Here is a 23601-nt window from a genome sequence, read left to right as displayed (position 1 = left end):
GAGGTAAAACAGACAACAGCACCACGAACTCAACTAAAACAGGAAATACTTAAACTTGAAAGAGAACCGAACCCTAGAGATGAGAAATTGTGGGACGGAGTTCCCTGCTTAGATGTAATGGCCCCTAAGGTAGGCACCCCTCGCGGTACTTCTTTATTGCTTAAATTCTTCACAGTTCACAACTGCCAGTGAGAGCTCGCTCGTACTGATGCACTAGGCCACATATTTAAAACTGAGCCGCCAAGAGAAGCAAAAGTCTAACTACTTTCATAGCAAAGCCAAAAAGCTCCAGCGACCAAACTGCCACGTCAACGAGTCTGTGCATGCCACGTTAGCAGCGTCCGAACAGCCTGCAAATTGCATTGCAATCCCCATCGTGATTTCTACTGAGGATGGGTCCAGTTCGGCTCCTGCTCTCCTCTTCCAGTTCGGTCAGGTCATGCCACGTCATCTATGAGAACTTAGAAGCTTTGGTCGAACTCCTAGTCTGCCTGTTTTGCCTTCCCTTCATGGGAAAACTCCCCAATCTCTCTTAACGACTACTGCTGACCCTTGGATGTGCCCTTTGTGACCAAGGCCCACCACCTTCATTGCCAGCCCAAAACACGGCACGGCTTCCAACTTGAAGAAGCTTGTGGAAAGTGTATACCTTGCTGAATCCAGGATAATCCCATATTCACCCTTAGAGGAAAGTGCAAGGTATAGACCCATGGTAGTCACCCACAAGACAATATAACCATCAGCTCCATCATGCATAGTATTGACTAAATACCACGACATCCAACTTGAAGAAGCTTGTGGAAAGAGTACCTACTCCCACACAGGTGAGGTCGTCCTTGATTAAACTAGACTTTGACAGAAGTGGTCAAACCACTCCAAAGGTTTGAAGAGCAGTCATACTATCATCGAATAGATGTTATATCCAGTCGGCACAGCAATGGGGTAGTCCCATAGCTCCAGGATCTTGCGAATCAACCCTTCAAGAGAGTAAATTTAGCTATACAGCAGCTTATACAAATTCAGCCACCAGATTTTCCCTCACAAGAGTTCCATGATGATCCGCTTCCAAAGGGCATGCTCCTCCATACAAAGCTGCTGCAGAGTGGAGTTGGAAAAATTTAGCTCAAGGTACAAAGCTTTTTGATCGGTAATTCCATGGATCCAAAGCCTCTTGTGCAAAACCCCGCTGCCTCAGGATTAGAAGTAGCAATTGCCTTCTGATGAGCCAAGGCCAGTAACAATTGAAGACACATGAAGCGCCAGGAATGTTAACCCTGCCTATAACCTTTTGTGACTACCTATGACAAGACGAGTGATTTATAGATATTTAATTCATGGCTCACTGTTTTAGCTGTTACTTTGCACACTGGTACAACATTAAAGGTAAATTAGAAGAAATTACCTTCTGTATTAGATAAACATTTCCACAAAAACAAGTTAAATAAGTATTAAGTATTAAGATGAATCACCTGTACACATGACAAAACTTGTGGGGAGAACCTCACATACCGCTGGCTGCCAAATACTGCAGTACTAACATCAAACCCACTGCCGATTTTCCCCTGTGCAAGGCTATGGGCCGCTTGAGAAATGGAATGCACGATCTCCAGGTCTTTTTCTCTAGTTTCTCTTCCAACAAGCATGTTCTTGCAAGGAAGTTTCACAGCACCCAGGTAACAAAGAATCGATGCCACTACTGCTGATGTCATTGCAGCAGATGACCCGAGACCAGTCTTGGCCACCTCTGGTACTTGAATATCTGCAGTGGAGTCACTTGCACTATTGAGAGTGATTGGTGAGAAGTCAGTTAAAGAGTACAGTGTGGAGCTTGCCAAAGGTAGCCCTTTAGCTTCAATCTGTAAATGGCATAAACCACTAAGATTAATAAACCTTAATTTGATCTGTCACCTTAAATATTTGTATCACACAAAAATGCTTGAGCAATGTCTTTGAGAATATTGTTTTGAGATAAGAAGCTGTAGAATGCAGGTAGAGCTTACGTGGTTTCGAAAGGAATAAAAATCATTGCTTCCTAATATTGTTATCTGCAAACCTGATGAGGCACAACAAGTGAAAATATGGTAAAATTTTGATTGTAAACTTTCAAAAGATGAAGATGACAAGCATTGTTTCCTTTGACAACTACAGCACAAGGTTCTGGTCCAAAAATTGATAGTCCATGGTTTACACTGAAAGACAAAAATTGTTTTGGTGCCCTATTATCAAGATAAAATGAGAGCAAAAACACTTAAAAAACCATGGGCTGTGCTGTGGCAGCATCAGACCTCATCACATGCATACCAGAGCTTAAGGAGATTTCATAGGCAGTTCTGAAAAATCTACACAGGATTGTGACACACATACAGACACGGAGCATTGCTTTTCTGGTTCCAAAAAGCTTCTGAGAACCTATCTCTAATCATGTGCTTGTTCCTAGCATGCAACTCTTGCTACGTACAGTTGTTTCTGCAGAAACTAACAAAACCATTTCCTCAGCGACGTCATTCCATGCTGTATCAGAAATGTCCATTTTGGATAGTGAGATAACCCTTCTAGTCTCTAGATGCTCTAGTCCCCCATCCGATGTGGCGCATCAGAAGTACCCATCCTAGATGGCCTATTATATGCCCTATCATAGGGCTCAAATCCTTCCTTTACATGACACTAAGGATTTCTGTCTTGGGATGGCTCAAGGGGTGTTAGCTCTATGATGTCATCCTGATGATGCATCCGGAATTCATAAAGAATTATATTCTGAAGCTATATCCAACTTAGCAACATCCTTTATATTCTACTTGATGTAAGGGCTTGTATCTTGATCTAAACCCTTTTGTCCAAATTCCCACATCCAATTTGTCTCTTAGTGGCTTTCCCTATAGACTCCACATGTTGCACTATAGATTCCATAGCTAAGCTCTCCTACTGTTGAGGGATTGAAAGAGACAACAAAGATTGAGCATCAAATGTCAGGTGTAGCTGAAGGGTTTAAGGATTTTAGCTCGGATCTAGTACTTCGCACAAATGTTAATACAATGGCTAAATGCTGAATACTGAATGCTTCATGCTGATGCTGATCTGATGCAAAAACGCTAAGGCTGATTTGGTGCAAAAACGCTGTGCTGAACTGATGCTGGGATGCTGGCGATGGAAATGCTAGGTGCTCAGGTGCTGTGGGCGCTGGATGCCCCTGCGGATACTGGATTCTGATATCTAAAAACTCAAGACGAAGTGACTCTTTTATAGGTTTTTTAGCCATTTGCCCTACCTACTTTTTGTAGTGTCACTTCAAAATCACTTATTAATAAATGACTTAAGTGACTATTCATATGCCTATATGCTTAAGTGATTGTATTGTTAAAGTGAGAGTATGCAACTATGACGTGCTTGATCATGCATGTCCTACTAGAGGCTCACAAATTTGCCAAGCTAGATCCTAAGCTATACTAGCCTAAGACTGACATTGACCTATAGCCGTAGCTTGTCCCCGTGGCTCTAGTGCAATGCACACGTGACATCCTCCCTTGTTAAAGGTGAGACACAAATGCCGAACTTCTTCCTCTGGATGCTTTTTGTACTTCTGATGATGAATGCTTCTGATGCTTGTGGATGCATAAATTGATGAAAATTCCTCCAAACTTGTGGATACTGCAGAGGTACACTCACCAGCTGAGTTACTAGGTAGCCTTACTAATGTTGCTAAATACCAGCTTTGGTGCTCACTTTGCCTGTGAGTAAGTACTGCCACTCGAATAATCATGTCGTGAAAACATTGCGGGTGCAGATGAAAGGTAAGGGTGCCTGGAGGTATTTCCAATAGTTCCATGTCGATGGAAGTGGATGGACGCTACATGCGAATGCCAATGCAGAAGAGGGTTAGGGAACCTTTCTCCAACTCCTTCCATATCCACATAGGAGGCACGCAGATCTTGATACTCAAGATCTGGATCTTCAAGTATCCGATGCCAATCTTCAGTCATGATGAAGAGATTATCATTTAAGTGTGGGAGTGGCTAAATCCTGTAGGAAACACGTATTGGTTGCATTGCCAGGGGTATTTAGGGCACGAGGACTTTTTACATCATGCCTCTGGATGGCTGTGACATCCTTTTGGGGATCCCTTGGTACCACAAGAACAACATCGTGGTTGACTATCGTGCAAGAAAGGCCACGTTGAAGAATGAGAAGGGCAAGGAAGTTATTCTTGATCTAAAATTAAAGGGAAATTCTCTCCCCTTGTATCGGCTTCGGCCATTACCAGCATCTTTGTTTACTCGATCAACTTGAATGAACTCAATGAAGATAAGAAGTCAAACACTCAAGACTTGGAGAAAAAACGACAATAATTTTTGCAAGCTCAAGTCGATTGTTTCTCTTTGCCTGGAAAGCTACCTCCTCAACGATCTGAAGATCACACGATTGATTTGATCCCCAACAGCATGCCACCAAAACGACCACCTTACACAATTACTAGAGCCTAGAATGAGGAAATTATAAACCAAGTGAAAGAGCTTCTTGAAAGGGTCTAATTCAACGAAATACATCACCTTATTGTTCGCCGGTACTACGTGTATTAAAGAAAGATGGATCTTGGAGAATGTGCATTGACTATAGACCTCTCAACAAAATCACCATCAAGAACATGTTTCCAATACCCACAATCCATTATATACTAGACAGGTTACACGGTTCTACATGCTTTAGTAGAATCGATCTAAAAAGTGTATATCATCAGATCACGATCACTCCTAAGATCAAGATCACTCCTAGAGATGTATACAAGACAACGTTCAATACGTCCTTCGGATTGTAGGAGTATTTGGTAATGCCTTTTTCTCTCACAAATGCTCTTGCAATGTTCGACAAGATGATGGACATGATTTTTTAAGAGTACAGGTCATTTGTGGGCACCTTTTTCGACGACATCATTGTGTTCTCCAAGAGTGAAGCAAAACACAGACACCATCTATTACAAGTTTTTCAAGCACTACGGCAACATAGATTGGTGGTCAATGGGAAAAAGAGTGATTTTTTCTTGCCAGAAATACACTTTTTGGGACACATTGTCTTTGCAGAAGGTGTAAAGATGGACCCTGCTAAAATAGAAACCATCAAGGATTTGCTAGATTTGAAAAATGTACATGAAGTTCGAAACTATTTGGGCTTACGTTCAACCATAGGCAGTTTATTAGAAAGTTTGCGGAGATTGCTTCTCCCTTACACAATTTGACTCAAAAAGGAGTTCCCTTTGCTTTGGGACCATAAAAAATTTGAAGCATTCAACACTCTTAAGGGAAAGTTGACAACCGGTTCTGTATTGATTTTATCAGATCTGCAGAAACAGTTTGAGGTTTATCGTGATGTATGTGGATGCAGTCTGAGGGTGGTCTTAATGCAGCATGGCCAATGGTGTAGCCTATGAGAGTAGAATGTTCTCTCGACCAGAGCGGGTTGCATAGATTTACGAGAAGGAGTTGTTAGTGGTCATGCATGCTCTTACTCAGTGGCGACATTTCTTGCTTGGAGCAGATTTTATAGTGCTTACAGGTCATCACAGTCTCAGATACTTCTTGTCCTAGGAACAGCTTTCAGATGAGCAAATGAGATGGGCATACATTTTGTCGCAGTTCCACTTCCAAATTGTTCGATGGCACATGCGTTGTCTCGAAAGCCACAGCGTTCGGCCATTTCGGCCATACATCATCAAAATTTTGAAGACATGATTGATCAGTACGCTACAAATCTAGATTTTACAGATATCTTTGACCGGTTGCAGATTGGGGAGATAGTTGCAAGCTATGCTCTAAAGAAAGGTTATTTAATGCGAAAGACCACGCTTGTCACCCAGCGGTTGAGGAACAAGGTCTTGACAGAGTCCTTGTAATAGTTTTAGCTAAGACTGTAAATAAATAAAAATTATTTTTGTGCACACAAAACTAATTTATGAATTTATTGGTACCAACAAATAATTTAGAAGACGGGCAAGTTTTCTACTGCAATGTGCCATCAGGGAAACTTATCTAGACAAGTAGAGCAATAGCCGGATTCAATGCAGAACGGGTCACGACAAACACATGAATAAGATAGTGTCCCCACTTTGTTCAAAAAGTCACGATTTCATAGTTAATTGTGGCAGCCTAAGAAAGTGGCCAACCGGACACAATATAAATACGTCTCAGCATGAGCAGGCAGACAAAGTCTGGAGGGCGTGGAAACAGCAGAGTCAAACATTCTCCAAATTGGCCAGAAACCCACCCTTGCACTCGTTTTTAAGCATAAGGTTAGAAACCTCTAAAAATAAGTGGCCAGGCCAGTATGAAAGGGGTCAAATTTTATAACATTAAAATAAAACTAAACAACAAAATATAGAGCGAGGTTTTGGAAAGAAGGCCAGAGTGGAAGTTTTATGAGCTCTCTCTCTCTCTCTCTCTCTCTCTCTCTCTCTCTCTCTCTCTCTCTCTCTTCTCTCGTTCAGGCCCTTACAATATCAGTTTCCTTCATGCATAATTTATGGGACCTTCCCAGAGATGGATATGCTCGGCTAGCCCTCGAGTCATCACGTCAACTAGCGCTACAAGGGGACACAACATGTTGGTATGGGCAAATGACATCATGGTTTCAGTCACATGGCTTCAGCATGGATAGTCTTCCTCCATTCCAGTACTCCTTGGATGCACCTCCCTTTCTCTCACACGGACAGAGATCACTAGACTCATACGTCAGGATTTGATTCAACTAGATACCAGAAGCACATAGATGCAGCCGGTACAAGAGTTGGGCACGAAGATGGCTTTCTATAGAGAGCATCTCCTCCAACTAACAGAGGATGGATATGTGATCAGACCGGCCTATATGGACACTCATTTATCCGGGATACGATGTGTTGTTAGTCAGATGCGCACATCATCGCATCAGCTAGAGATTGAGATTGGCAAATCTAGGAGAGTACCAGCAGAAGCCAAGATATGTCAGTTGTGTCATATAGAGCCAGAGACGGAGTTACATCACATTTGTCAATGTCCCGTACACTATGAGATACGAGGCCGCTTTCACTGTCTATTCAAAGAGGGCTTTGGACCGTTGGCTAGAGTCATGAGATATTAGGATCGAATGCCTCGGGTTGTTTTTGCTAGAGTTACGTAGACACAGGGAGAGTATCTCGAGGAGGCCAAGCAATGGGAGACATTCAGAGAGGGAGATCGCTGACTTCTTTAGAGTAGGGACTCAGCAGCTAGAGGAGCATGCTTCATAGCAGACTTCAGAGCCCACTTCTACCAGAGGTATATTAGTGGACAGAGCCACTGAGCTCGGGAGAGCTAGACGTCCACGTCTACGGGGGTGACCACGCCATCGACGGAGGCTCCACCAGAGAATCAAGACTATTCTAGCGTGACATGGGAGACGCCCAGTATGTTAGGAAATAAGACGTAGCTAAATAGATAATTGAGTAGATTACTTAATGGAGAGAGACAGATTTATATACACGAGATTATAGAGTAGAGAGAGAGAGAGAGAGAGAGTACACACGATATACGTGGTTCACCCAATGTGGGCTACGTCCACGGGAAAGCAGCCACTCAATGGCTTTAGTACTTCAAAACAAGAAGTAGTTTACAAAGGGATTATACCCTTAATGGAGCTCCCGCCTTGCTTCACTCTCACCACCTCACACTCACCTTGTTGCATCAACTTCACACTATGAAATGTGTGTAGAAATGGCCTTCTTTTATAGGCCAAAAGGGCTGCCCTCTCTTATGAGAGACAGCCATGTGTAGCCGCCCTTGTGCGAATAAGTCCAAATCGGACCCTCCAATCCGCCCATGTGTGGCCGCCCTTGAAAAGACAAGTCCGCTTTTGAATTCGGCCACCGGCGACCGGCCATTGACTTCCGACCACCGGCCACCGGCCATTGACTTCCGACCACCGGCCATCGGTCATTGACTACCGGCCACAGGCCAACCGATCGGTTGTTTTCCGACCACTTTCCAGCCGCCGTCCGGCCATAATATTCCGGCGAAAAAGAATATTCCGGCGAAAAAAAAAAGTCTCAAGGCCTTTAAAGTTGCCCCTGATTCTTGTCCGTGAAAATTTTGGTTTCCGGTGAGTGATTTTCCTTCACGCACAATGGCTTCTCCTCATAATGGGGGCCTTACAAATGTGCGCTTTTACCACAGAAAATTACAAGGGTAAATCAGGCTCCATACTTAACACAGTACGACCATTTATAGAGGTGGACATTGACGAAGCTCTTCGGCGACTGATGCAATACTTTCTAGGACAACGCCCAATGCCGGGCATCTCGGGCATGGATGATGATGATGACAATGATGATGATGATTTCAGACTGACGATTTTAGTCTTTTAGTTTAGTCTTTCATTTTACTTAATTTTATTTTTGTACCCAGACATTGGATTAGATCGACAAGGATTGCATCAATTGGGTCTCATAGGTCATTTTGGCCTTTTGAAGTCGTTTAATATAACATTTCATTTTGTTTCATACTCTCTCTCTCTCTCTCTCTCTCTCTCTCTCTCTCTCTCTCTCTCTCTCTCTCTCTCTCTCTCTCATGCAGCGCCAGCTGGAAAAATTTACGTTCACTTGGCCATAAGTAACTAAAGAACTACCTATCTGGGAGGCCAAGGGCTTTGAAAGAGAATACACACACACACACACACACACATAGAGTTCCTCTCTCAGCTCTTAAGTCTAGCTCTCTCTCTCTCTCTCTCTCTCTCTCTCTCTCTCTCTCTCACACTCGTGATCTTCATGCTCCCACCCTCTTGGAGGCTATGTAGAGGCTAAGGAGCGCACTTGGAGGTGAAGGGCAGCCAACAGATCCTCGTGTGCGTCGCTTTGTGGATAGCCGCACTCAGCCAAGTGCTTTGTTGGCTGTCCAGATAGTTTTTCAGCTCTCTAACGAGTTCCTGACGCCAAATTTCAGTAAAGACAAGCTCGCTTAGGCACTCCATAAGCAGGCAGATAACAGTAAGTAATCACTCTCCACAGAGGAACACAGAACCAGACAAAGATATCCATTTTCGGCTATATGTACATTAAATTTCAGCCACTAAGCTATTGATAGCATGCATTTTTCGCATCAGAATAGCCCCAGGATGGAGAAAAATGCAAGACATTCCGGTTCATATGTTTGTAAGAATCAGTTGAGAAATTAATAGAATCTCCTAGAGAGGGGGAGGGAAAGGGGGGGGGGTGTGAGCCTATCTTCTAGTCCTCAATGTCATGTCTTTTTGAGTTACCTTTAGTTTCATCCTGTGTGGATTTTTTTTTAACAATGTAATGGAATAGCTCGAAAGTTCTTTCAGCGCTCGCTTTTGATTCTGTGACAATGCCATAATTCACCATTTGTTGGGCATAGAGCCATCGAGAGGATCTTGAAAGGTGTGGAAAAGTATTTCTACTGGCCTAGACTCAGAAAGGGTGTGGATGAGTTTGTACGCACTTGTTTAGTGTGTCGGAAGGTCAAGTTTGAAAGACACAAGGCACTAAATCTACTACAACCTTTACCCATTACTAATTGACCTTGGGAGAGTATAGCAATGGACTTTATCTTTGATCTTCCAGAGACTCATGCTAGCATTTGAACAGTCATCGACAATTTCAGTAAACATGCTCACTTTATTCCGTAAAGAAGACAATGAAAGCCGATCATTTGGCCAAGCTGTTTGTCTCACAGATTTTTAGATTACATGGGATGCCTGAATCTATCGTGTCAGATAGAGATCCCCAATTTATGAGTTTGTTTTGGAGAGCAATATGGGAGAATATAGCCGCACGGCTTACATTCTCCTCCTCGTTTCATCCAAAACACATGATTGCTAAATAAGTTACAATAATCATGATTCTCATCTAAGATCTCAACATGGAAAGTGATGTGAATGTTTAGTGACTGTCGTTTTTGTGCAAGTGTTGGATATGTGTGGTCTAGTATATCGGTACTTAGAGTCAATGTCTATTGAACTAGTTTTGTACTCCGTCTATTTTTGCAGGCGTAATCGAGGGCAATTACAATTCTTTCAAGAGGGGGGTATGCCACAAAATCATGACGTGGCATGGCCTAACATGTAGGTGAGGGGCAAACCCTAATGGAAGAAGTAGAAGAAGTTCTCACCAACTTACAGATTTTGGCTGAGGGGCCCAAAAGATAAATAGGGTTAGGTTTGCGTAGAGGTTGATAGTGTGGCAACTGTATGGATTTTCGTGATCTACGTTGCCTGGTGATGTGGGGGCTGTACAGAATTCCGCGATTTGCACTTAGGCTGGCACCAGATTTTTGGTTCAATTGCTTTTAGAACTGAAGTGTCACGTGCACATCTAACCCTATGTGCATGTGGACAAGCTGTACCTACTTCTAGGGTTTAAGTAGCCTAGGAAGTGTTCTGGCACCTTTGTGAGCCTGTACGCAAGACATGCATGTCCAGGCACTTAGAGTAGCTACATACCCTCTGATTGCACAACCCATGATCACTAGCATCATTACCCAGTATCCAGCATGAGCATTTTCACCACAGGAACTCATTTTCCCAAACTGCACGTGAACCACCTCTTAGCAGGCATTTTATTAATAAGTGACTTTTCATTTACCCTTGTTGGAATGTAGGTAGGGCAAATGGCTAAAGAACCTATAAAAGAAACCCATTGGGCGCTAGTTGAAGGCAAAAGGCACAAAGGAGCAAGAACCCCAACGGTACCAAACAGCACCCGCATGACCAGCTTCTTCTAGCGTTTTCTTAGCAGGACCACCAACGTTTTTGGACATCAGCGTTTCAGCCAGCAGCGTTTTTGTTCACCATCGGGATACCACCACAGAACCTCATCAGATCAGCCCTGCCTCGCCGCGATCAGTCTTCCCATCGTGACAAGGTCAACGTTTTCAGTTTTCAGCCCTCAGAGCAGCCACCGTTTTTCAGTTTTCAGCCATCCTCGTCGTCACATGCGACAAATCAGCCCACTAGCTTCACCCCCTGATCCAAATCCCATCAATATTTCTAGCGTTTTCAGTTTTCAGCAGATTCAGCCCTTATCCTCGACCTCGACGTCGACATCGTCGTCATCATACCACAGCATCTAGAACCATTGTACCGGACTTTGTGCAATCCAAAGCAAATACTCTCTGGCAATAGAGAGGCGGGCCCTTGGAGGGGGGTTTGGGACCCCATCTAGTTTCATCTCTTCTCTCTCTCTCCCTAGCACTCTCGGCACTATCATTCACAAATTTCCACTCTCTTTTGTTTTGGTCATTGCACATTCTCTTTCTAAGTAAGGAAGGCTCTCCCTTCCTCTAAGTAACAAGAACCTTGAGCACTCATCATGAGCTTACACCATCATTCATTTCCGCTACACATTACATTGGTATCACAGCTCTTTGGCAGTGTTCGGTATCGTCGCTCAAGGAAAGAATCACGAAGAACGACATAATTTTTTTTTTGCTGCTTGTGATTGCGTGTAACCCAAGACCACTTGGGCGTGTCAATCCCTTATCTGTGTTTTTGAAGAGTGGCAGGTAACCCAAGAAAGAACGGCTTGTCCAGCCTCCCCTCGTTCCTCTTTTCCACTCATTGAGAGTGGACCTTGCACTTAGCGGTAGGCCAATCGACATGAGGTGGGAAAAAGCAACCTTGGTGTGAGCGCAAGGCCGCCAACAGGTGCACCCGCAGGAAGAATTTGAGCTTGGGTGAGAGTAAAGCCTTCTTAAACGCAAATTGCAAGCAAGAACCTCAAGAACCCAAGTACCCAAGAACCTCAAGAACCTCAAGTACCCAAGAGCCCAAGAACCCAAGACCTCAGTGCATGGTCATCACCAGAAGCGGAATGGATACTTTGCGTGAAGGTGATGAGAGTGCAATTGGAGAGACAAAAGTTCCTACACCAAGAGGATTGTTCCCCGATCCTCCCCCATCCCCATCTACGCCTCGGATTGCACCAAACCCTATGGAGACTTTGGTCAAATCGATGATGGAGATGATGCTACAACAAGAGGCTCAACGTGCCACCATGGATAGAGATCGTGAAGAATGAAGGGTATCTATGGAGCTTGAGCGTGAGCAAGCACGCGAAGCTCAACGCATAGCGGCTAAAGAAAGAAGGGCAGCTTTGGAGCTCGAGTGTGAGCAAGCACGCGAGGCTCAACGCATAGCGGCCGAAGAAAAGCGAGCGGCTATGGAGTTAGAGCGAGAGGCGCAGAGGGACCAACGCATGCAGGAGTTGTTCTTGCAGGTACTCTCCACAAAGAGCAAGCCACTCAAGGAGGCCAGCGAGTCATCACGTAGCACAGGTAGAGGCAACGACTCCAACAATCCACTGAGAAGTTGACGTTTAGTAAGATGGATGCTTCTGTGATTCATTCTTGGTTGCATCAATTTAATGCTTACTTTGTGACCAACAAGAAACCAAGTAACAAAAAAGTTTTGATTGTTGCCATGTATCTAGCCGGTGATGCCATTAATTGGTATCAAGCTTGGCAGGAGTCACAGTTGGCTGAGCATCTTGAGCATGCCGAGGAAGACATACCCCTCTCTCTCAGTTGGGGCAACTTCCAAGACAAGCTGAAGGCTCGCTTTATGCCACCGCAGTACCTTGATCGGTTAAAAGAAGATTGGCGTGGTCTTAAGCAAAATGGCACTCCTGTTATGTCTTTTTCTAGCCGTATTTTGCAGATTGGCTTCCAATTGCGCAAATTGGATGCAGAACGAAAGGAGGCTTTCCTTTTTGGGTTAGAGTACATCAAGTTTGATGTGCAAGTCTTCAAGCCTACGGACTACAATGACGCCATTAGAATCGCTCTAGCGCAAGAAATGGAGCACAACAAAGGTAAGCCGAAGGAGAGCAAGTCAAATATCCCTCAAGACCAACCGAATGGTAAGAACAGTAAGACCAATGGTAAGCATAACGGTAATTCTTCTTCTCAATCTTCTTCTACACCTCAAGCACAAAACTCTCACAATGATAATGAAGAAAAGTCTAAAACTCAAAACATTCCTAAGTTGACCCTCCATGAAAAATCTGCTCAAGGAATCTTAGGAGGTAGGTTAACTCTTGAAGAACGAGTCGAATATGCAAGAGAAGGAAGATGTTTTGAATGTCACCCTAAAGGTCACATTAAGCGAGTTTAACCTAAGAATCAATTAAAGAACCCACAAAATCCACATCAACTACTAATGCTCTCAATGAGATCACTAATGTGTCTCAAGACTCTCATGATTGTGTAAATGAGTCCCTCATGCAGTGTTATGGTCATGTGAATAGTAAATGCATTGTGATCTTGTTTGATTCGGGTAATATGCATGATGTGATTAGTGACTCTCTCATGAAGGGCGCACGTTGTAGAAGCTCTTCCAATAGATCCCATTGTGATCTTTGGTTTTGATCCTGGCATGCACTCTTATTTTACGCATGAATCTCCGGATGTGACAGTGTTAGTTCAAAATGTCGGTTTTCACCGTAAGTTTGTGGTTTCTCCTATCAAAGGATGTGATTTGATTCTTGGCATCAAGTGGTTTAAAGGTTATAATCCACAAATTGATTGGAAAGAAAATACTCTCTCACACAGTTGAAGGAGCACCTCCCGTGGTTCTTCGCTGTGACAAGAACATTCCGTCTTTGCCATTAATCTCTGACTCGCATGTGTTGAAATAGGATAAAACACGAATTCTCATTGTCTCTCTCAGTACATAGTCCCACAATCTAGAAAAGAATCAGTCTTTGCATGAAAGGGAATCTCTTTCTCATTCCTTCTCCTACGCACAACACACATTTTTTGCATGATAGAACTGTGATTGTTCGTAAGGATCATCAAGCCTTCAAGTTGCTCCAGTCTGTACCGAGTACACCTTGGGGTGACCGTCAAGCTAGATGGTTCCAGTCTTGTGAGCAATTTGGTGGTTTTGATGATTGCGTTTCTAGTAAAGCTAGCCTCATTGCAGATACGATCAGTCACGCACTACGAATCTTGGCTCTCAAGTCGAGGTCCACGGTACCCATTCACGAAGTACTTTTTCTTCACATAATAAGTCAGTATGCACCGTTCGAGTCTCTCATTCTTCACCATCTTTATGTGTTACCTTCTCATAGGCATGCCGTTTTGCACGATGCACATGATTCACTCACGGATGAGCACAGATGCATGAAGATCACTCTAGAAAAGCTCAAGAGTTTGCATTCAAAGACTTCACGATGTTTCACCATTGTAGGTCATGTCAATCAGTTTTGCATGTTCATTCCTTGGCATGACACAATCACAACAAAAGCACTAGCACAATTGTCCATCAAGCATTGGCATTTCCGTTGTGGTTTGCCACAGTCGATAGTTTTAGGTCGAAAAGTCCAGTTTAGATCACACTTTTGGCATCTGTTTGGTGAACGGTTTGGCACTCCGTCACATTGTTCATATGCATTTCATGCACGGTCAATTAGGAAGAATAGCTTTTTTTCAATCACTCGACCAAGAGCAGGTATGTTTATGAAGTGGTTTCAGGGATAATCCTCAGAGGAGATTCTTGAAGAAAATGAACCCAAGATCGTAGACAAAGTTGAAGACATGGAGCCGCAACAGATTATTTAGTGTCGCTTTCGGCGCGGCCCAAAGAAGCAAGCACTATAGACTTTTTTGAAGTTCAAGTATCACGGGATCCAAGCAGCAGAGTTGGCCGGCAAAGAGTTTTTTTTTTTCCGAGAAAAAGATCCTTCTATTAGTTAATGAAAGCTGCCCATAGGGCTACATCCACCTCTGCAAGAGAGGGCTACAACAAACATGATGGGGAGACTCTCCCAATGAAAAAACAGCATATATACAATGGGGCTAAATCAAGAGATGGGAGGAGGGAAAAGCCACACAGGTGGACAATAGTGCCATCTGAGCACCCCCTGGACCATGGAGTAAAGCGGCCCAAGGCGCCAAAGACGAAGGAAAGCCTCGCGGCGCTCCCGCATGCGGTCAGAGCTGCCCTGTAGTCCCTCAAGCTGTCCTCTGAGAGTGTGGATCAGCTCTAGCCAAAAGTCACGAACAGTCTCCGCTGGTGGTACAGGGCGAGCCTCAAAGATGCGGAAACAACGGGCCCGCCAGATGAACCAGAGAGATAGGCCGCTGATGAGCTCCCAACACTCCGCTCTCTCACTGCTCCACTCCTGTGGAGTAAGGTCTGTAGCAGGCTGGAGTGTAGGTCGACCCCCCTGTATCACTATCATCCTGCTGGTGGAAGATAGCTCAAACTGAAGTGCCGGGCCCGTGAGGGTGGACCAAGCCGCCGCCCCCCAAGTGTACTGTCGAGCCGTGGAGAGGGCAGGCATCAGCCAAAGAACTCGTAGCCACACCTGCTGGGCCGAGGGGCAATCCCAAAGACAGTGTCGCTGACTCTCCACCAACTGGTCACAGGCTGTACATGCGGCCGAGAGACCACTATGTACAAGCCAGCTCCCTACTGCTGTGGCTCTGTGTGCAACCAACCACTGGAACAAGGTGACGCCCTCGGCTGTCTGGAGTCCCACAGCCTCTGCCAAAAAGCTGCCAAGAACTCAACTGTGAGACCCTCCTCCTGCCAATGACGTGCTGCAGCGGGGCGGGCCTCTCTCTGTGCTGCAAGTATATGACGTCCAAGCCGAACAGTGTACTGAAAGAAAGGGACTCCTGGGCGGTCTGCAGAAGAGAACGGGTCCCTCCATAGCCACTCACCAGGATCCCACTGTACTCGTGCCAGTGGACAGCACTCCCAAGCCCATAGCCTCCAGTGTCCTGTCTCAAGAGCTGCTGGGTCAGGGTCTATGACGCAAGTCCTCCCACAGATGCCCACAACTCGAATCCTCTGGAAACAACACTCTGCTACCTGCGGGGCCTCTACTGCAACTCTCTGTAATCGTCCCCCACCCTGAAGCTCGAAGAACAGGGCTGGGACAGTCTCTGAGCAAGCCCTGACTGAAATGAGAACCTCCAGTCGTGTGAAGGCTCCCATCCACCGGGGTGCTACTGGCTCGAGAGGCGTGAGCCAATCAGCTGGAACTGACTCTGAGATGTCCTGACACATGCTCTGAACCCCTCTCATGCCCTGTAGCTGGACAACCTGCACCTCCTCTGACAAACCTGTGAACTCTAGCCAGTCACCTAGAGAGCGCGCTGGACCTGCTACCATGGGACCCCAAGAAACATGAGGCCTACTCCCGACCAAGTGGCCTCTCTGAGTGCTAACCATGGGGTTCCAGACGAGGGGCTGCCGTAGGCGCTCCTCCGTGCACGTCGGCTGCCGCTGCTCTAGGCCACGCCGCAATAGCTCCCAAGAACGAAGCAAACTCACAGCGAATCGGTCCTCCAGTCTCCTGCTCAAACCAACTCGGCGCAACTCTGTAAAGATCCATCTGATCGAAGGTTGCCAAGGGCCTCCTAACTGAGGCACCCTGGCACGAAGCCTTTGCAACAAGAACTCCTTCCAGGGCTCCTCGCCTGGAAGAAGTCCTCTGACGACGAACTTCCCAAGAAGGGCTCTACTCTGCTGTGCTGGATCAATGATCCCAAGCCCTCCCTGAGAACAAGGAAGTGTGATGACCGACCAAGCCACCTTGGCTCGGGCAATCTGAGTGTCGCAACCAGACCAAAGGAAGTTCCTGATCAACCTCTCTACCTGGCTGATGCAAGAACTCGAGAAGATCCAGCAAGAAGTGATGTACCACATAGTCGCCAACAACACCTGGTTGGCAACTACTACTCTACCAGCCAACGAAAGTCGTGCTGAGCTCCAATGTAACAGCTTTCTCCTGATGGACAGGAGAAGAGGAGCAATCTGCTGCTCGGGGGACAAATCCAAACCAACCTGACAACCCAAGTACCGAACTGCAGTCCCTGGAGGAATCCACCTGAAACCCTCTCCTGGCATCCAATCTGGCACAGGAGCACTACCAATTGAGAAAGCCACTGTCTTTCTCCAGTTGATCAGTGCGCCCGATGCACAGCAGAAGGTCTCCAAGGCCTACCCACATCTGTGTAAATTGGCCTCCTGGCCCTCTAAGTACAAGGCTGAGTCGTCGGCAAACTCAGTGTCCAGAAGCTCATCTCCCCGTATAGGGAGTGCTAAGCCCCTCAAACCAACCTGCTGTGACACCAAAAATCTGCTCATCGCCTCCGCATAGAACAGAAAGAGAAAGGGGGCAAGAGGACAACCCTGTCTGACCGATCGTGTGAGCATGAAGCGCTCACCTCTACCTCCTGCCAAAAGCACCTGACTGTGGGCCTGCCTGTACAAAGCTGACACCCCTCTGATCCAAGCCTCTGAGAAGCCCATCCTACGTAGCGTGCCCTCTAGAAAGTCCCAGTCAACTCTGTCGTATGCCTTCTCAAAATCGAGAAGAAGAATCACAAGGTCCTCCCCACGGAGCCGTGCAAGGGCAGAAGCCTCCCAAAAAGTGAAGATGTTGTCAAGGATACTGCGTTCCTTGACAAAACCTGTCTGAGTCCCATGTATAAGGCTCTCCAAAAGTGGCTGAATCCTCAAACTCAGAGCCTTGGCAAGAATTTTGTAGGCTGAGTTGAGAATGGTGATGGGACGCCACTGTCGAATCTCATCCAAGGAGCCACCCTCCTTTGGAATGAGGTAGATCAGGCCCTCACTCATGCTATCCGGCATCACTCCTGTGTGTAGAATGTACTGAAAGGCACTACAAAGATCTGGGCCAAGCAGGTCCCAGTACTCCAAGAAGAAGGTGAAAGTCAGCCCATCCTCACCTGGACAGCTACCACGAGGGAGGGCCCTGAGGGCCGTGTGCAGCTCCTCAAGCTGAAGAGGTAACTCAAGCCTCTGCCGCATCTCCTCAGTCACAAGACAAGGCATCTGTGCCCAGACCTGCTCCCTGCATGCATCCTATCTCTCTGACTCGGGCTCAGCCGACAGTAGCTCATGGTTAAAGTCAGTAGCAACTGCACGCATATCCTCTGGCTCACAGACAACTGACCCATCGGGTCTCCTCAACTGATTGACCTTGGCATGTGAGTGCCGAGGTCCCACTGTCTCAAAAAAAACACCTGTCACTCTGTCACCCACCTGAGTCCACTGAGATGCCCGTCGGTGGAAGGCAAACTCATGGCGCCTCTCCTCTGTGCAAGCAAGCCCCTGTCGAGCCTGCTGTAGCTGCTCCTCCAACCATGGACTGTCTGGATGCTGCTCCTGCATCCTCTGTAGTGAAGCAATGCCTCGTCTGAGACGCTGCTCCTCCTCTCTCGCTGCAGCCCGTCGAGCCAAAGACTCCTGGAGAAAGAAGTGGCTAAGCTGAGCTAGGCCTGAGGCCACTCTGTCTGCAGGTGGAGCCTGGCTGTCCATGCCCTCTGTCCATAGAGCCTCGACCCTCTCTCTGAGTGCTGAGTCCAACAAGACCCGCTCTGGGATGCGAAGCATCGTGCTCCCACTCCTCTGCCTGTCTGCCACTGTGAGGATCACTGGTGCATGGTCCGAGAAGGATGTCCCTGCCAAGATGCCCACTGATCCCCCCAAGTCACTGAAGTGGTCACTAGTGTAGAAGCGATCTATGCGCGATAGATTCACTCCTCCCACTCTGCGGTCCGATCTAGAGAAGGCAAGACTCTCTGGAGGCCTCACAAAGCCAGAATGCTGCCATGTATCCGAGACCCTCAACGTCATACAAAACCTCTCCCAAGCTGCTAACTCGGCTCCATGCAAAGTAGCATGGCTGCCTCCGATCCTGTCAGAAGGGTCCTCCAACATGTTGAAGTCCCCTCCTACACACCACTGGTCAACCTGTGGCAAAGACTCAACAATCTGTGACCAAAACTCTGCACGAGCACTCGCCACATTGGGCGCATAGATGTTCAGGAAACCCACAAGGCTACCCTGAACCTGCATAGTAATCCACTGAGCCCTGCCTGGTACAATAATCCCTCTGCCCACAATGGCCTGCTGTAATGAGTCCGCAATAGTCATACATACCCCACCCTGGATGCCTCCAGGTCCAAAAGCAGCTGACCAAAAGGTATCATAGCGTCCACGCAAGATCTGACCACATCGCCGAATGCGGCTCTCAGACAAATGGTGCTCCTGAAGCATAAGGAGATCAATCTCTCCTCCCACAAGGCAACGCTGAAGCTCCTGACGCAATCGGCCCCGCTGTCGCTGAAACTAGGGCCCACCTAGTCCCTGCACGTTCCACGAGACGATCCTCATGGGGAGCGAGAGAGAACAGATGCTGCCGCAGCAGCAAGACGAGCTATCTTCGAAGCAAGCTTGGATGGGGAGTAATCCGCATCCGAGCGTCCTCTAGATAGGCGAGACTGCAGTGAGTGCCTGGTCCAAGCCCAAGTAGAGCGAGCCGTGCGTAAAGCAACCTCCTCTGTCCAGGAGTCCTCATGAATGAATACATAGCAAGGCAAACACTGCGTATCAGCAAAAAAGTACACCACAATGTGTCTACATCCTGCAGAATCTGGGGGTGTCACCGCAAACTTGGCCAGTGGCCACAAAGTCTGCAGCAAATCTGTAATGCCAAGTTCTCCCATGTGGTGAGAGAACTCGAGAACCTGTGTATGCAACCATCCCACCACTGAGTCGAGGGACCACTCTGTCTCAGTCCTGCCACATAGGGGGAAGGAGAAACCAACTGCTGAGTCCAAGGCCTCTGTCCCCCTAGCGGCGAGGAACAAAGCGTGGACTCTGAAGCAGGCTGCCTCCTGGTCTGCTGCGGAATCGCCAAGAAAACAAGTAAACCCGTAATCGAAGAAATCCCAGCGGCGTCGGAGGTCAAAGCTCGTCAAACCACGAGGGATAGCTGCAAGAGGAGAAGTCTGAATCTGCAGTGGGGGCCGCATGAAGGGCTGACCCTCTCTCGCTAGGCGACTCGTGGCGAAGGCGCTGCCAAGAGATCTCCTGGCCGCCGGCAAAGGTCCAGTCTCCTGAGCCGACTGTGGTACTGAAGCAGGAGGAGGGGGAGAAGGGGCTGGGGGGGGGCGGGGGAGAGGAGAAGCGGGGTGGGGCGGCAGAGATATGGGGGGGGCGAGGTGGGGAGTGAGCGGTAGCAGAGGGCGGGGGAGGGCATGAGGAGGAGGAGGGGAGATGAGAAGGCGGAGCGGCTGGCGAGGGTGAAGCGGAGGTGGTGGCTGGCGTAGGGGGCTCCTCCTGCTCAAGAGGACCAAAGCGGTTCCCCATGGGAACCCACTGCTGCTAAGTAGGCACCTGGGGGCCACTCTGAGTGCCAGGCTGTCGCTGTGGCCCCTGGCGTCGACGGCCACGGGCCTGCTGCCACCCCTCCTCCGCTGGAGCCCCAGGCTCGGAGGGTGGCGCTGAATCTGTGCTCTGTCGCTGGCTGTGGCTGCGGCCCAGCCTTGGCAGGCTGGGGCTGAGGCTGGGGTGCGGGTCGTGGTCTCCTCCGTGGACAGGCCTTCGCTAGGTGGCCCATCTGTCTGCAAATGAAGCACTGGTTCGGGAGACCCGAGTACTCCACACTCTGTCTAAACCAACCCCCACTCACCCGAGGCAGAAGGATGACCTTCGGGAGCGTGTGGGTATCTCTGACCAAAACTCGAACTGAAGGGATGCCAGCCGCCTTGGCAGCTACTGATGCTGCCGTACGAGGTGTCTCCAGGACAGTTCCGATGGCGGAGCCAATCCTGGAGAGAAGTGGAAGGTACTCCCTCCGTAAACCCGGAAAGCAGACTGAGATGGGGATGTCCGCCTCCTCTACTAGCACATCCGAAGACGGGTCAAAACCATGTCGCCACTGTCGAAAGTGGGCGCGTGATGCTCGGATGGCCAATGGACTCATAGCTATGACCTTGGAGGCCATCTCGGAAGTCTCGAACTCAATCTGGTAGTACCCCCGTCCGAGAATCTGGACATCCAAGATCTTGCCCACCTCTGCGAGGAGGCGGGCCTGGAGAAGGTCTCGCAGCTCTCCTCTGCTGGGACGAGTGCCGAGAACCTTGCAGATGACAGAAGTCGCCTGCAAGTGTTCTACCTCTGTGGCAAGGCTCGCTTGCTCTGCCGGCGTAAGAGCAAGTCGAATGGTGTGCTCAGCGGGGTCGGGCGAGGGGGCTTCATTGGAGTCCCTCTGCGGTGGAGCATGAGCCGCCATTTGTGTCTGCTACTGGTAAAGAAAAGGCGGAGGATCGTCGACGAAAGAAAAGGGGGGGAAGACCTGTTGGACCGAGCACGTCAATGGTGCTGGCGACGCCCGTCAAGCAAGAATGGAGAGGGAGAAGGCTAACGGTAAAAAGCAAGCGAGGGGGGCGGACAGTGGGAGGGGGCGGGCTGGCGAGGTTGACTGCGGGAGCTGCTTCGGGCTGGCTGGGCAGCATGCAGCAACGGGGGGCAGCGCGGGGGGGGGGGAGCGGCAGGGAGAGCTGGCTGAGCTGGGCAGCGGGCTGCCAGTGCAGCGGACAGCAACAGGGGTAGCGTGAGGAGAAGGGGGCAGCGCGAGGTGGACAAGCGGGAGAGCAGCGCGAGGGAGTGAGGGAGGGCGATGGCGCAAGGGGGGAGAGGTGCGAGCAGCAGCGAGCCGTCTTCGTCCGTCTGGGTCCCACCTTAAAGTCCGGCCAGCAAAGAGTTCTCCATAGACTCCCAAGAATTGTTGGCGGACAATATGGAAGCACCTCACCTTGAAAAGGAAGGGATGTCATGTGCACATCAAACCCTATGTGCATGTGGACAAGTTGTATCTACTTCTAGGGTTTAAGTAGCCTAGAAAGTGTTATGGCACCTTTGTGAGCCTAGATGTAGGACATGCATGTCCAGGCCAAGGTAGGATCCGTACGTACGTACGGAGTACGTACGGATCTGTACGGTACGATATGTCCGTACCGTACGGTACCGTACTGTACAGGTTTTTTTTTACCTTTTTTTTCCTTTTTTTTTTTTTTTTTTTTTTGGGGTTGCAGTGTTGTGGGTAATATGTGGAAATAAACCCTATTGTGGCAGGAATTTTTGGTTTTCCCTTCTTTAGCCTTATCCCAACACCTAGTTTTGTAGACATTTCGACACAACTTGCATTTATAGAGCGCACACGAACGTCATTGCGGTGGTGAATATAGGAGGGCAAGCACGATCAGGAACTCGTATGAAAGCTTTGCCTTGGTTTATAGAATAGTGAACTAACATCCTTGGAGTGATACTTATGGATTTTTTATCAAGTATAGACCGTATTGTAGGTTTTTGGAATTTTTTTTAAAAAAACCTACGAATTTTACGTACCTAACAACTCTATCCATTCGGTACTACGTACAGGTCCTACCGAATACGTACCGTACCTTACGTACCTTACCACCTTGGTCCATGCCCTTGCTGTAGCTGCATACCCTTTGATTGCACAACCCATGACCACTCGCATCATTACCTACTACCCAGCATGAGCATTTTCACCACAAAAACTCATTCTCTCAAATTGCGCGTGAACCACCTCTTAGCAAGCATTTTATTAATAAGTGACTTTTCTTTTACCCTTGTTGGAATGTAGGTAGGGCAAATGGCTAAAGGACCTATAAAAGAAACCCATTGGGTGCTACTTGAAGGCAGAAGACACAAAGGAGCAAGAAACCCAGCAGTACCAAGCAATATCCGCATGACCAGCTTCTTCTAGCGTTTTCTCAGCAAGACCACCAACGTTTTTGGACATCAGCATTTTCAGCCAGCAGCGCTTTTGTTCACCATCGGCGTATCGCCACATAACCTCATCAGATCAGCCTTGCCTCACTGCAGTCACTCTTCCCATCGCGACAAGGTCGGCGTTTTAAGTTTTCAGCCCTCAGATCAGCCAGCGTTTTTCAGTTTTCAGCCATCGTCATCGTCATCGGCGACAAATCAGCCCGTTAGGTTCGCCGCCTGGTCGAGATCCCATCAGCATCCCTAGCGCTTTCAATTTTCAGCAGATTCAGCCCTTAGCCTCGACCTCGTCGTCGTCGTCGTCGTCGTCGACATCATCATCGTCGTCAAGTACCACAGCATCTAGAACCATCGTACCAGACTTTGTGCAATCTAAAGCAAATACCTCTCTAGCAATAGAGAGGCGGCCCCTTGGAGGGGAGTTGGGGACCCCATCTGGTGTTGTCTCTTCTCTGTCTCTCTAGCACTCTCACCACTGTCATTCACAATTTTCCACTCTTTTGTTTTGGTTCACATTCTCTCTCTAAGTAAGGAAGGCTCTCCCTTCCTCTAAGTAAAAGGAACCTTGAGCACCCAATAATCACTCATCCTAAGCTTACATCGTCATTCACTTCTGCTGCACATTACATGAATCTTTTCATATAACTATTTTTGGGATAGGCAAAGGACCTTTCTAAGTGTGTATGGGCCCCATTTTACTCATATCAGCTTAGGAGCACTGAGAGGACTCTTGGACATTATACCTTTGTGAAGCATAATAATCAAAATACATAGAAGGGGCGCCGGTCTATGGGGCCAGTGCATCTCGGCCCGGGACTCCGTCGTGCCGTGTTGACTCTCCTCTTCTCTCTCTCTCTCTCTCTCTCTCTCTCTCTCTCTCTCTCTCTCTCTCTCTCTCTCTCTCTCTCTCTGTCTCTGTCTCTGTCTCTGTCCAGCTCCAGTTTTTGCTCAATTATTTGCAGTTTTTCAAGTGTGTTGCAGTAAATCTTTGCCTTGGAGTGTCAA

General features: G+C 47.7%; 1 protein-coding gene across 4 annotated transcripts in view; it reads right to left on the bottom strand.

The window, feature by feature from the left end:
- Nucleotides 1-23601, bottom strand: part of LOC147463163 (GHMP kinase family protein) — an 86535-nt gene that overhangs the window by 33411 nt on the left and 29523 nt on the right. For all 4 annotated transcript variants that reach the window (XM_086487580.1, XM_086487556.1, XM_086487573.1 and 1 more), the window contains exons 7-8: nt 2001-2053; nt 1470-1856 (exon numbers count right to left, since the gene is read on the bottom strand). In XM_086487580.1, the coding sequence (XP_086343706.1) occupies nt 1470-1856; nt 2001-2053 (440 nt within the window). The remainder of the gene's footprint in view (nt 1-1469; nt 1857-2000; nt 2054-23601) is intronic.

Source organism: Adiantum capillus-veneris, chromosome 2 (genome assembly GCF_014529385.1).
Source record: "Adiantum capillus-veneris isolate H3 chromosome 2, ASM1452938v2, whole genome shotgun sequence".
In the NCBI taxonomy this organism is placed as follows: domain Eukaryota; kingdom Viridiplantae; phylum Streptophyta; class Polypodiopsida; order Polypodiales; family Pteridaceae; genus Adiantum; species Adiantum capillus-veneris.
The sequence above is the reverse complement of the archived record's forward strand: the minus strand, read 5'-3'. Positions and strand labels throughout refer to the sequence as shown.